General features: G+C 45.7%; 1 protein-coding gene across 2 annotated transcripts in view; it reads right to left on the bottom strand.

Annotated features, from left to right (window-relative positions):
• Positions 1-13,154, bottom strand: part of NBAS (NBAS subunit of NRZ tethering complex) — a 655,156-nt gene that overhangs the window by 378,290 nt on the left and 263,712 nt on the right. For both annotated transcript variants that reach the window (XM_075861089.1, XM_075861091.1), the window contains exon 31: positions 2,055-2,167. In XM_075861089.1, coding sequence (XP_075717204.1) covers positions 2,055-2,167 — 113 coding nt within the window. The remainder of the gene's footprint in view (positions 1-2,054; positions 2,168-13,154) is intronic.

Genomic DNA, 13,154 nt, shown 5'->3' with positions numbered 1-13,154 from the left:
AGATACTATTTATCGGACAGGACAGCACGGAGCGCAGCTACAATAAACATAGCACAAGCTGTCACTGTAGGAGACACATAAAGCGACCAGATAGAGCATTTGACCATAGAATTTCCTTCAGCCAAACTAATCATTTCTTAATGTCTAGCCCATTATACACACACAAGATCCTCTCTCCGGCTCGCTTTGCTTCCGGCCTGCACTTTGAAGCATATTAATAGAGAAAATTCAGTTCTGCTCAGATAAAACACGCTCCTGAGCCCTGAGCAGGCCACATGGCTGGCGCTTACAGATGTTTTCATGTCACAGAGGTGCACATTTCAAAGAAAAGCATCTTATAGAAGTTACCTCTAGGCTAAATAATCATGTAGTAATGGAGGAGAATTACCGGCGTGTAATAAAAAAACGCGTAAGCGGTCAGTGCACAATGCATAAGGAAAAGATACGGGCAGTGGCTTCATGACTTAAAGACACAGTGGATACCTGTACTACAATTATAGAATAGTGGAGGTGTACTGAGAGTGAGACATGAGAGTGAGACATGAATGAGACATGAGAGTGAGAGTGAGACATGAGAGTGAGACATGAGAGTGAGTGAGACATGAGAGTGAGTGAGACATGAGAGTGAGTGTGAGACATGAGAGTGAGACATGAGAGTGAGACATGAGAGTGAGACATGAGAGTGAGACATGAGAGTGAGACATGAGAGTGAGACATGAGAGTGAGACATGAGAGTGAGACATGAGAGTGAGACATGAGAGTGAGACATGAGAGTGAGAGTGAGACATGAGAGTGAGAGTGAGACATGAGAGTGAGAGTGAGACATGAGAGTGAGAGTGAGACGTGAGAGTGAGACATGAGAGTGAGACATGAGAGTGAGAGAGAGAGACATGAGAGTGAGTGAGAGAGACATGAGAGTGAGTGAGAGAGACATGAGAGTGAGTGAGAGAGACATGAGAGTGAGTGAGAGAGACATGAGAGTGCGTGAGAGAGACATGAGCGTGAGAGAGACATGAGAGTGAGAGAGACATGAGAGTGAGAGAGACATGAGAGTGAGAGAGACATGAGAGTGAGAGAGACATGAGAGTGAGAGAGACATGAGAGTGAGAGAGACATGAGAGTGAGAGAGACATGAGAGTGAGAGAGACATGAGAGTGAGAGAGACATGAGAGTGAGAGAGACATGAGAGTGAGAGAGACATTAGATAGATAGATAGATAGATAGATAGATAGATAGATAGATAGATAGATAGATAGATAGATAGATAGATAGATAGATAGATAGATAGATAGATAGATAGATAGATAGATAGATAGTTTTTCTTGCATACAAACTCATACAGGATAAGCTGTCAATCACCCTGTGAAAGGAGGGGTGGTGGAGTCACTCTCTATAGAGTTTATGAGTCATAGGGAAAGAGCCAAGCACATTAAAGTAAGGGGTTGTCCATTTTGGACAATCAGTACTTGTCAGCAGGGTCCCTTAACAATAAAAAGTGTCCTCCTGCTCGGACCCCCAGCGATCAGCTGTAATCTTTGGGGACCAGGCAGTAAGTGTAAAATTTCCATGCAGCGCCACCACAGGGGAAACTAAGTATTACACAATGTCTATTTCACATTAATAGGTTGTCTGTGTAATGCAGGACAGGTACTCCAGGGCGAGATGCTCTTTGTAGCTGCTCTCCACTATGGAGATGAGGATCCTGAACAGAAGTTCACCATCTATTAACTCAGAATTCCCTAATAGAGTATGCACACGTGTTTTCTAAACCAGGCTTCCCCTTTAGCCCTGCATGGGCACCTTTCTGCCAGGAACAGGGCACCTCTTTTCTTAGGATCAGTAGAATAGACCGCCACTGATTACACGTGTGTTATAAAATAAACCCTTTACCAGCGGACACTAGGATATGATATCGCTCACATTGATCAGAGCAGAAGTGACAAAGACATTTGACTTTCGCTAAAGTTTTACAAAAACGTATGTAGCTTTTACGGCTCTATTCTATGCAAGCGCCGGGAATGTAGCAACCTAATATTTCTACTGGAGTCCCTTACCTTGTAATGGCAAAATATTAACCCCAAATTCTTCCAAGTAACCCAGAGATCGTATCAGATCCAGCTCCTCCTGAATGGAATCAGGACAGTCAGTGATCAGCTGTAAGCAACTCCTATAAAAGGAAAAATATAAGAAATAATTTGCACTTTGTGGGGTAAAAACATAACACGACCACTTAAAACATATAGCATATGTCCACCTTTATACACCATTTTACATATAGAATTAATCTACATAAAAAGTAGGAGCTCAGATGCAATACCATTCACAGCCCATGGACAAGAGTGGCGCTGTTTTTGAAAGACAGTAGTCCTGTTTCTCCAATCCCATATGACCTCTTTAATGCACTAAAAGGTCTTCTTTGCAGCACATTTCTACGCAAATAAACAAAGCATTAGAGCCGCAGGGGGTCACATATTTAATGTCGACCAAGTGGGCAGAGAGCGAGGCATAAGAAATTAATGCACAAGTGGAACACCACGACCTGCTGCCTAAACAAGGTTAGAGCTCGAATAAATCATCTTTATGTAGTCCGGGTACCTCGAAAAACTTTACGTCAACGGACACTTCGTATTTGTAAGGTCACCACAGCTCGCACCTCCAGGTGTCTACTGACCTGCGCCTGTGCAATCATTTCTTGCTATATTCGGGCAATCTAATTCACATAGCTGAAGCTCATTGAAAACTGTACAGTTCCTTTGAACGTTTCGTTTGAGCCCAGATTTTACCTGACATGTAACAAGTGAGCTTAATAATTAGTAATCGTCACCCCACCCTACCAATTCACCACAACAGAGCCATACATAAAGGCTCAACAATACAGGTGGATGTAGCAGAGCTGAAGGTATCATCTACCGTGAATGCTAGAACTTCACTGAATATTATAATCAGAAACGCTTCCTTTAGTTCAATAATAATCTGTAGATCAAATTCAAAACTCCCTGCATTTATCTTTCTGATATGTCGGCAGACACTACCGAATGCTAATGGCATTAAAATCTATGAACACCACAGAATGTTTTTTTTAATCAAATCAATGTTTTTTGTGACATCAAGCACATATTAATGGATTCAAAAAAAATTATATTTTACTTTTTACAGTACAGCTATTCTGCATTCTGTATACATAGAAAGCTGTATCGTTCTCTCTCAGCCAATTCCATTAGTTCAGCTGAACTGACAGTTCGGCTGAGAGCGGGTCCTGCGTGTCTCTGACACACGTGATCCACCTAAGATTGATCACATCTAAGTTGATCAACTTAGAGGAGATCGATATTAGGTGTATCCTGTGTGCTAGACAGGACCCGCTCTCAGCCAAGCCGTCAGTTCAGCTGAACTGATGGAATTGGCTGAGAGAGAACGATACAGCTTTCTATATATACACGATACATAGAAGTTGTATAGTAAAAAGTAAAGACATTTTTTTAAATAAAAGTCAATTAAAAAAGTGCTTAAAAGGTGTACATAGCCTTTAAAGGGTGCAATACGCATAGCAACATTAGTTAAAATGACCCTCCGGTCCCAGGTCAAAATTATAAATGTGATGTGATCTGTGGAGTACTATTGACTGGTGCCCTCCAGTTGGAACCCTCTGCTATGGATCTGCTGCTTTGGGGTCCCCTCTGTGTTGTTCCAAAATGGCCACAGCGCTTCACAGACTGAGTCCAAAACACTCCCTTTGTTCTCGGATCAAAAAAATCAAAGAACAGTGAGAGTGTCTCAGACTCGTAGTCCAAGAAGTACTTTAGCCATGTTGGGACCCCAAAGCGGGTGAATCCATGGCAGAGGGGCACCAGGTAATATTACTCCATATACCCCATTGTGTTTAAAATGTTGTCACAGGGCCGGAGGGTCGCTCAAAAAGTTGCTGATATGTGCACTTTTGCAACCATTTGTTATCGCTACTGTCAGGGATCATTAGCATGTATATTGTTTGCAAAAATATTATCCTTACATACATATTTATATATCAGTATATTACACAAAGAACTTGAATCTATGGAACAAGATGGAGCTTGCATCAGGAACACGCCTATGGAAGACACCGCCCCTGGAATGCAAGAGGAGTGTACAGATGAACTTACAGCTGAATAGAGCCAATGGGGCTTAAAGGAACAGTGTCACCAAAAAAAAAAAAATTTTAATATCAGTTTGATGTTCGTGTTTTATTAAAAATGTTTGTATTAATTTGTGTGTTTGTGTGTTACTTTTTTTTATTTTTACACTTTTTCTTCCCTATGGGGGCTGCCATTTTTTTTTCCATTTCTGTATGTGTCGATTAACGACACATACAGACATGGAATACGGCAGCTCCAGTCCCATAGGGAATGCGAACGGGGCCCGTTCCATCCCCTATGGTGTACGCCGTCTGTGTGGGAACGGCGCATGCGCCGCACCCACACAGTCCAATTTGAAATGCGCGCCGTCCGGCGCCATTTTCCTGTGGACCGGAAGTCTCGGCCGGACAGTAAGATTACTACTTCCGGTCGCGGCTTCCGGACTTGTGCACATGGAGAAGCGGCAGCAGACCGAGCGTACGGACCGGAGGGAGCGGCGGCGACTGGAGCAGGTAAGTGATTTCTATGTATGTTCGGGTTTGTGTGTGTTTACTAGTGTATGTAAACCTTCTACACTGTGTGTTAGCTCAAAAAATGGCGACACACAGTGTAGGAGGTTAGACCGTTCAATCCCCTCGTTTCTCCCGGCACTAGCCAGGATAAAGGAGGGGGGGATTCTGAGAGCTCACTAGAGCGAGGGATATTTTCCCAATTTTGCAGCATAAAGCAATGTGGTTGCTTTACCACATGCAATGCTGCAATTTTGGGAATTGCTCCATCTAGTGACCAGCAATGGGAAATATTATAAATTAGAATCCAATTTATAATATTTCCTGACTCGTGAAAAAAAATAAAAAATAATTAGAACAATGTTTAATCACCCACACACTAATTGTTTAACTAAAAAAAAACAACATTTTTTTGCTAACAACACATTCCCTTTAAGCACGTCCCACCTTCATACAGGGAAGATTTTTTTGTAACCTCTTTGTTCAATAAAAAAGTTAGTTGTCCTTCCTACTTCACTGAGGGAGGATCTGTACCAACACTATTCAGCCTGGTATATTTCTTCCACGCATGCCCTCAGTTTCCAATTTACAGAGGTGGTTATTCGGTGTAAAATAACAGGGAAAAGGAAGTAACCCTGACAATTGGCGCCCAACGTGGGGCTACACTCAAGGGGATCTCGGAATCCGGACAACCGACAATCACAGGGTGAAGCAGATGACCCGGGACTGCCCACTGAAGGAGCCTGATCACCTCCACAATAACACGATAAGTCAGTTGATTTTATAAATCTTCGTCTTATCTCTGTGTTAGCGGACGGTCTTGTGGGAATCTGTATAACCCTTGTCGATTGCCTGGATTAGCTCAGGTGACAGGAGCGACATTCCCGCTGTGTGGTCACGAACCCGTTAGAAATTAGTCGCGCCCGACTAACCATCCTCTGGGTAATTAGGGACTAGATAGAAAATATAACCTGTCTTATACAGGGGCACGTGGGCACAATCAGATGTGTGATAAGTCGTGGGTAGTATTATAACCCGTCTTATACAGGTGCACGCGGGGTGTGTATAAAACACTGATAAGTCGTGTGATAAGTCGTGGGCAATATTTTGGCTAGACCAGAGGGTGGCAGACCAAAAGTTGTTATATAGATTACATGAAGGATATAGAAGCTTAGAATGGATGGTTTACGGTCCATATTCAAATCATCAGGATCACCCGTACCCGGACGATCCTATTTGTATGATTTGGTGAAGCAAAGGGAAGGGAAACAGTATGTGAGTAAAACGAAGGAATTGATGGAAGTATGCGGGATGCATAACGGAGGGCGGCTACAAGCCGGAGACTGGGCAAAAAGTATTCAGGAGAACAAAGGGAAGTTGGAAGATAGTAAGTTGATGGAAAGTGCTTTAGCATGGCAGCGAACGGCCATAGCGGTCAGCAAAGAGGGATTTGCAGAAGAAGAAGTTAGGAATAAGAAAGGCATTGTATTATGTTATATGTATTATCAACCACAGGACCAGCCACCGCCCTATAATGGCAGACGTCCCTCATGCTGGGTGTGTCCTTATTGTGGGCAGCAAAACCCCCTCACAACTAATAAACAAGATTGATCCGGAGTGTATATAAAAAATAACTTTTACTTAAATTTCTTAAAACATAAACGTTTGCGATATGAGCGCATATATTCATATGTCACAGTCGTGTATAATTATTCTGTTTTCATCAGTATGCATATACAGCAATCTAAGAGACAGCAAAAAATAGTCCACCTTTTATGGTTTCCAAATATGAAGGGTTCAAATACTTCATCAATTTCAGAGGTTTTCTCATAAGCACTCAATTGCTTTGTTAATCATGTAGGTTATACAGAAGATATATGAGATTGTTTCGGGCAATTGCCCTCCTACCCCTTTGTTTATGGGATGATGATGTTCTTTTCAGGCATCTTCTGTGAATTCCTGGATTAGGTTAGACCTCTGGAATAGAGTGATTATTCTCCCGATTTCTCTCCCAACGCGTTTCCTCTGACCCTTTGATTCATCAGGGGAGATAGGTCATGCATGCTGCTTCATCCTGTTCCTTGAGAAGCTGCATAAAAATTAAGGTATAGCTGTCTTGGAAAAAATCTGCTGTCAGCAGGACATGCTTGCAGTGGCAAGAGAAGGGCCTCTAGGTTTGGAGGCAGAGTATCGGCGTCTGGTCCTGACGCCTGCTGTCACTACACTAAAGAGATGTTACTTGGGAGCACGATCTGAGGACTTAGGACGGAGGCCTGCGGCATGCCAATGTCACTTCAGACACAGGGAAATCCTCCCCTGTGTCTGCGGTGACGGCCCTGCAGGTCCCCGCCCCCTTTAGCACACCCTCCTCGCTTCTCCTACTCTATCCATACACGTCACTAGGGAGGGGTGTTGCACCTGGGAGGTGTGTGTGGGTGGGAGGGATATGGGCTACATAAAAAGAGACAGGGAATCCTTTAGTGTAGTGACAGCAGGCGTCAGGACCAGACGCCGATACTCTGCCTCCAAACCTAGAGGCCCTTCTCTTGCCACTGCAAGCATGTCCTGCTGACAGCAGATTTTTTCCAAGACAGCTATACCTTAATTTTTATGCAGCTTCTCAAGGAACAGGATGAAGCAGCATGCATGACCTATCTCCCCTGATGAATCAAAGGGTCAGAGGAAACGCGTTGGGAGAGAAATCGGGAGAATAATCACTCTATTCCAGAGGTCTAACCTAATCCAGGAATTCACAGAAGATGCCTGAAAAGAACATCATCATCCCATAAACAAAGGGGTAGGAGGGCAATTGCCCGAAACAATCTCATATATCTTCTGTATAACCTACATGATTAACAAAGCAATTGAGTGCTTATGAGAAAACCTCTGAAATTGATGAAGTATTTGAACCCTTCATATTTGGAAACCATAAAAGGTGGACTATTTTTTGCTGTCTCTTAGATTGCTGTATATGCATACTGATGAAAACAGAATAATTATACACGACTGTGACATATGAATATATGCGCTCATATCGCAAACGTTTATGTTTTAAGAAATTTAAGTAAAAGTTATTTTTTATATACACTCCGGATCAATCTTGTTTATTTGTTATAATTTACGGAGAAAATTTAACAAACTATACTGTCTAGGTGGTAGATGATACACAAAACCACGAAACATATACCCCTCACAACTAAGCAATGTGTTTCCTGTGGGAGAGGCCGCCCCCCACCCACGGATGAGGTCAAGTCCGGCTCAACCAAATCAGCCTTCCCAAGCCCATCCCCAAGCCCAACCCCTTCCGCACCCACAGACACACCCAGTACACCCGGAACTGACATCAGTAAGTCACAGGAGGCCCCCACCCCCGGCTGCCAACTTACTACTCCACAAGAAACTACCATAGAGCCACCATTACCACTATACCCAGTTCTTACACCGGAAGGTGCCTACTATGTCCCGAAAGACTTTGTGCCCCTTTTCCCTATTGTCCCAGCCATGACTGGGCGCTTCCCGTCCATACATGACTTTCTTAATAGCCCGGCCTTTCAACGCGAAATGGAAAAGGGAAGGAGTCAGCTTGAACTGGATGAAGACACTGAATCCCAGCATGAGTTACATGCTGTGAAAGAGGAATGTACGCTCCCCCTCCCAGTCAGTCAGATCCTGGCCCGTGTCAAATTTAACATACCAGAGTCCCCACCAGTGGAGGAGAGGGATACTTTCTCTGATGCGGGATACCCGCAGTACTGGGAACCGTTAGCGAAAAGAATGGTGTGGCCTACTGACACTTTGTTGATAGCCGGAATGGGCGATATTGTCACCCAGCGAGTGGATGCAATTGTCAACCCAGCTAATAGTAAGCTCCGCCATAAGGGAGGGGTGGCCAGAGCAATAGTACACGCCGGAGGTGTCGGAATCCAACGCGACAGCGATCTCATAGTTCAGGAACAGGGCCCACTTAGAGTGACAGATCTGGCAACCACAGGCCCAGGAAATCTCCTCTGCACCCTGATAGTACATGCAGTAGGCCCTGTGTATGAGGCTGAGAATCACGAGCACTGTGTTCAGCAGCTTCAGACAACTGTCCACAGGATTCTGGATCTCGTCAATCAAACGCCTCACAACCATAGCACTCCCAGCTATTAGTGCAAGCATTTTCGGTTTCCCACCTCAAGCATGCACACAGGCAATTGTTCAGGCCATACGGCATCACCCATTAGTGCAGTCTCTGGAGGAAATCAGATTAATTAGCAATGATGATGTTACTGTCCAAGCACTGAAGCAGGCCATGCAGAACATGTCCAAGCAAGTTATCCCCTCACCTTTACTTAAGGAGACGTTTCCTGAAGACCCGGATGAACTGCTACTTGGCCTACCCCGCCCACCGGTCTACCCACCCACTCCTACAGCCTTACCTCTAGTTCCCATAGCCATATCCACCGTGGTCCTCCCCAATGCGGCACTGCCTCGGGAGATTGGGATTACCACAGCCGCTTCCTCCGCCATCCCCGGCTCTCCTCCAGTCCCTGACCCACCTACGACCACGACCCAAGGTGACGCACCCAACAAATATGTGGCCTTCAACCCGACACAAGTGAACCAGATTGTGAGCCAACTCCCGGACCCGGACAAGAATCCTATGCCGTTCTACAGGAGACTCAGACAAATTCAACAGACATACTCAGCAGCATGGAAGGATTTGCAACTAATCACTAGCATCAAGGCGGGGGACAGTTTCTGGCCCATAATCCAGTCTGCATTAGATGATACACAACTACCAAATCAGGAAACTTATGAATCAGGAGATGTGTTTTGCCGCCAAATGCAAGGTTGGGCCAGGGATAGGTTAACGAAATCTTCCACAAGTATTTCAGACTGCACCCAAGACACCACGGAATCAGTGGAGAAGTTCTATGCCCGGATACAATCCCTTTTCCAAGATCAGGGGTTTAATGTTAAAGTCAAAATGTAACAGGTGTTATTAGTGACCTCCTTTGTTAATGGTCTCAAGAAACATATCAAGAAGAAGTTGGTGGAGGGAAGGCCAGAATATGTTGACATGAATCCCAGGAAGGTCCTCCTCATAGCTAAAGCTATTGAAAAACAACCCGCCCCCACCCCGCAGAAGTCTACGAAGGGAGCGGTGTGCCAGGATATCAATACAATTATGCATGCCGGACCAGAAGAGCGACGTCCCCCTCTTTACCCGCAAAAGGCTTACCGTCCTCCTCAACAATCTTACGAGCCTAGGCCCATACAAGCGAGACTTACAAGGAAATATCCTGACGCTCATGGTCCCGGAAGGGCCAGTGGAGACATAGTCTGTTATAGATGTGGGGAACCAGGGCACTTTAGGCGGCACTGCAGAACTCGTCTGGACAATCGACCCGATCCACGACCTCAAGGCGATTACCGTAATCGCTCTCCGGCACGCCCCTACCGACCATAGGGAACCGGCAAGCCCGTGCCCACCATGGCTTCTGTTACTGCACAGTCTGGACCTATTTCTTCTGTTAGGATCCTGGTGGGAGGCCACTCTTTGCCTTTTCTAGTGGACACGGGTGCAGCCAGGTCAGTCATAAGAACTAAGGATCTACCTGCTGACTGTTTCATTTCTGAAGATTATATCTCCTGCGTTGGTGTAGACGGCAAGCCATCTTCTTCTAGGCTCACCTACACCGTACCTGTGTTGGGGCCCAACAAAAGATTCCCTCCAGATTTGTGGTTTCCAATACCTGTCCTCTCAACCTGTTGGGAGCGGACTTGTTACAAAAACGTCATGCGATTATCCGCTACGAAGACTCTGGAATGTACCTTGATTTGGACACTCCTCTGTCCCAGGAAGAGACCTGTCAGATCAGGGCTATCCCCTTGCTTCTACACCAACTCCCTCCCACCCCCATTCCGGAATATTTCTACAATCAGATCCCCGATTCTTTGTGGTCCACAGGCCCGGAAGATATAGGGAAATTACCCGTTCCACCTGTTCCTCAAAGAAGGTGAGCACATACCACGGCTCCCACAATATCCTTTGAAGGCTACACAAGAAGCTTCCTTGGGAGCCCAGATTCAGGGACTACTACGGAATGGCGCCCTTATCCACTGCATATCTCCAGCCAATACCCCCCTCTTCCCTGTGAGGAAGAAATCTCCGAAAGGAGAGCCCAATAAATTTCGCATGGTCCAGGATCTGAGAGCAGTTAACGCTGCCACGGTACTAGAAACTCCAGTGGTCCCCAACCCGCATACTCTGCTGAGTAACATTCCGCCTGACTCTACATACTTCACGGTTATTGATTTGGCCAATGCTTTCTTCAGTGTCCCTCTACATCCTGATTGTCCGTATCTTTTTGCGTTCACCTACAGGGGAGCTCAGTACACTTGGACAGTTATGCCACAAGGAGCACAGAACTCACCCAATCACTTTTCTCAGGCCCTCTCCATGTGCCTGGATCCTTGGATACGAACTCACCCTGAAGCCACACTCCCCAATACGTGGATGACCTACTCCTTTGTTGTCCGGACAAACCGACAAGTCATCATTTCTCTCTACGCCTGCTCCAGTTTCTTGCAAAAATTAATTGTAAGGTCTCTCTGAAGAAGGTCCAGTGGTGTGCCACCAAAGTTGTTTTCGTAGGACACTGCATTTCTCAGGGGGTGAAACACCTTACTGAAGACCGGAAGTTTGCTATTCGAGATATTCCCCTCCCAAGAGGAGTGAAACAACTCCAAGCGTTCCTGGGTATGGTCATCTACTGTAGACAGTGGATTCCCAATGCTTCCGCCCTTATGCAACCACTGTATAATGCCTTGAAGGATGTAGTCTGGAATCCACATCTACCTGTGGAAGCCGTGGATGCGGTACAAAGACTCAAAGAACCGATTGTCTCCGCACCAGCCCTCGGTATCCCCGACTATCAACGACCATTTTTCCTCTTCGTGTCAGAATACCACGGCCATGCATCCGGAGTGTTAACCCAACACCATGGGGGGAAACACCGTCCCATTGGATATTACTCTTGTAAGCTGGACTCTGTCTCACAAGCGGCCTCTGTATGTCTTAAAGCTGTGCTGGCCGCCAAGGAATTGCTGGATAAAACGTCTGACATTCTTCTAGGACATTCAGTTACGATATTGGCTCCACATGATCTCAAAGCCATACTTGATCAAAGCCAACAAAAGCATCTCTCTTCACAGCGGCATATGAGACTCCAATGTTCTCTTCTTCTCCAAGAAATTGTGACCATACAGAGATGCACAATCCTGAATCCGGCCACACTGCTTCTTCTCTCGAGGGGAGATTATACAGATGGGGTTTCTTCTCACACTCCTAACCCCCCACTCATGACGGATTATGATGATCCAGATGCCCACGAACACGACTGCCTCCAGACGATGCATCATGAAACATCGTATTTGCCTACAGTGACTGAACAGATGATAGTCAATGCTGACCTTACCCTCTTCACTGATGGATCCAGATATGCGGATGAGTGGGGGTCTTTCCACACTGGATATGCTGTGGTGTCCCCTACCACGGTCATTACAGCCGGATCTCTTCCGCCGCACGTATCAGCGCAAGAAGCGGAGCCAATGGCCCTAGCTGAAGCCTGCAGACATGCAGAAGGACGAACCGTCAATATCTATACTGAATCTAGATATGCATTCAGGGTGGCGCATGATTTGGGTCAGATATGGGCCATGCGGGGCTACAAGACAGCCACCGGATCTCCTATCAAACATGCAGAGGCGGTGGAGAATTTACTGGAGGCCCTCCAGCTCCCCCTGCAAGTGGCGGTAATCAAAGTTAAAGCACATGGGAAAACCCATACGGCAGAAGCCCAAGGAAATCAGTTTGCGGATCAAGAGGCTAAGCAAGCAGCCATAGGACCTCGAAAGGAAGCAGGTGTGTACGTAATGACGAGGGGTAAAAGGAAAGAAGAAGAGCAGGAGAGGGAGAAAATGGATAATTCAGGAGTCAAGACCCTCCAAGATTTCGAAAAACAAGCCCCGACCCACGAGAGAGAAGAATGGCTCAGAACAGGGGCGATACAAACGTTGCAGGATGAACTCTGGAGAAAAGGAAACAGAATATGTCTACCCAGAGCACTTTACCCATCTACAGTACAATGGGCCCACAGAATAGTACACAGAGGGAAGAATCAGATGATTGCTGCCATAAACAAACTATACGTACCACCCGGAATTTCCATACCAGTTAAACAATACACCCAAAGCTGTGAAATCTGCAATACCTGCAATCCAGGAAGAACTGAACCCACTCTGAAGAAACACTTGGCAAGACCATTGTACCCATTTCAAAGGATACAGATAGACCATATGCAATTACCAAAGAGTGGAAGGTATGTATATGTCCTGGTGGTGGTGGGCATGTTCTCAGGATGGCCTGAAGCTTACCCAGTGTCCAACATGACAGCAAGAACCACGGTGAAACGACTGCGGACAGAGTTAGTCTGCAAATTTGGTATCCCTGAAGTCATAGAAAGTGATCAGGGACCAGCATTTA

Source organism: Rhinoderma darwinii, chromosome 4 (assembly GCF_050947455.1).
Source record: "Rhinoderma darwinii isolate aRhiDar2 chromosome 4, aRhiDar2.hap1, whole genome shotgun sequence".
NCBI lineage: Eukaryota > Metazoa > Chordata > Amphibia > Anura > Rhinodermatidae > Rhinoderma > Rhinoderma darwinii.
This window is presented reverse-complemented; position numbering and strand designations above follow the sequence as displayed.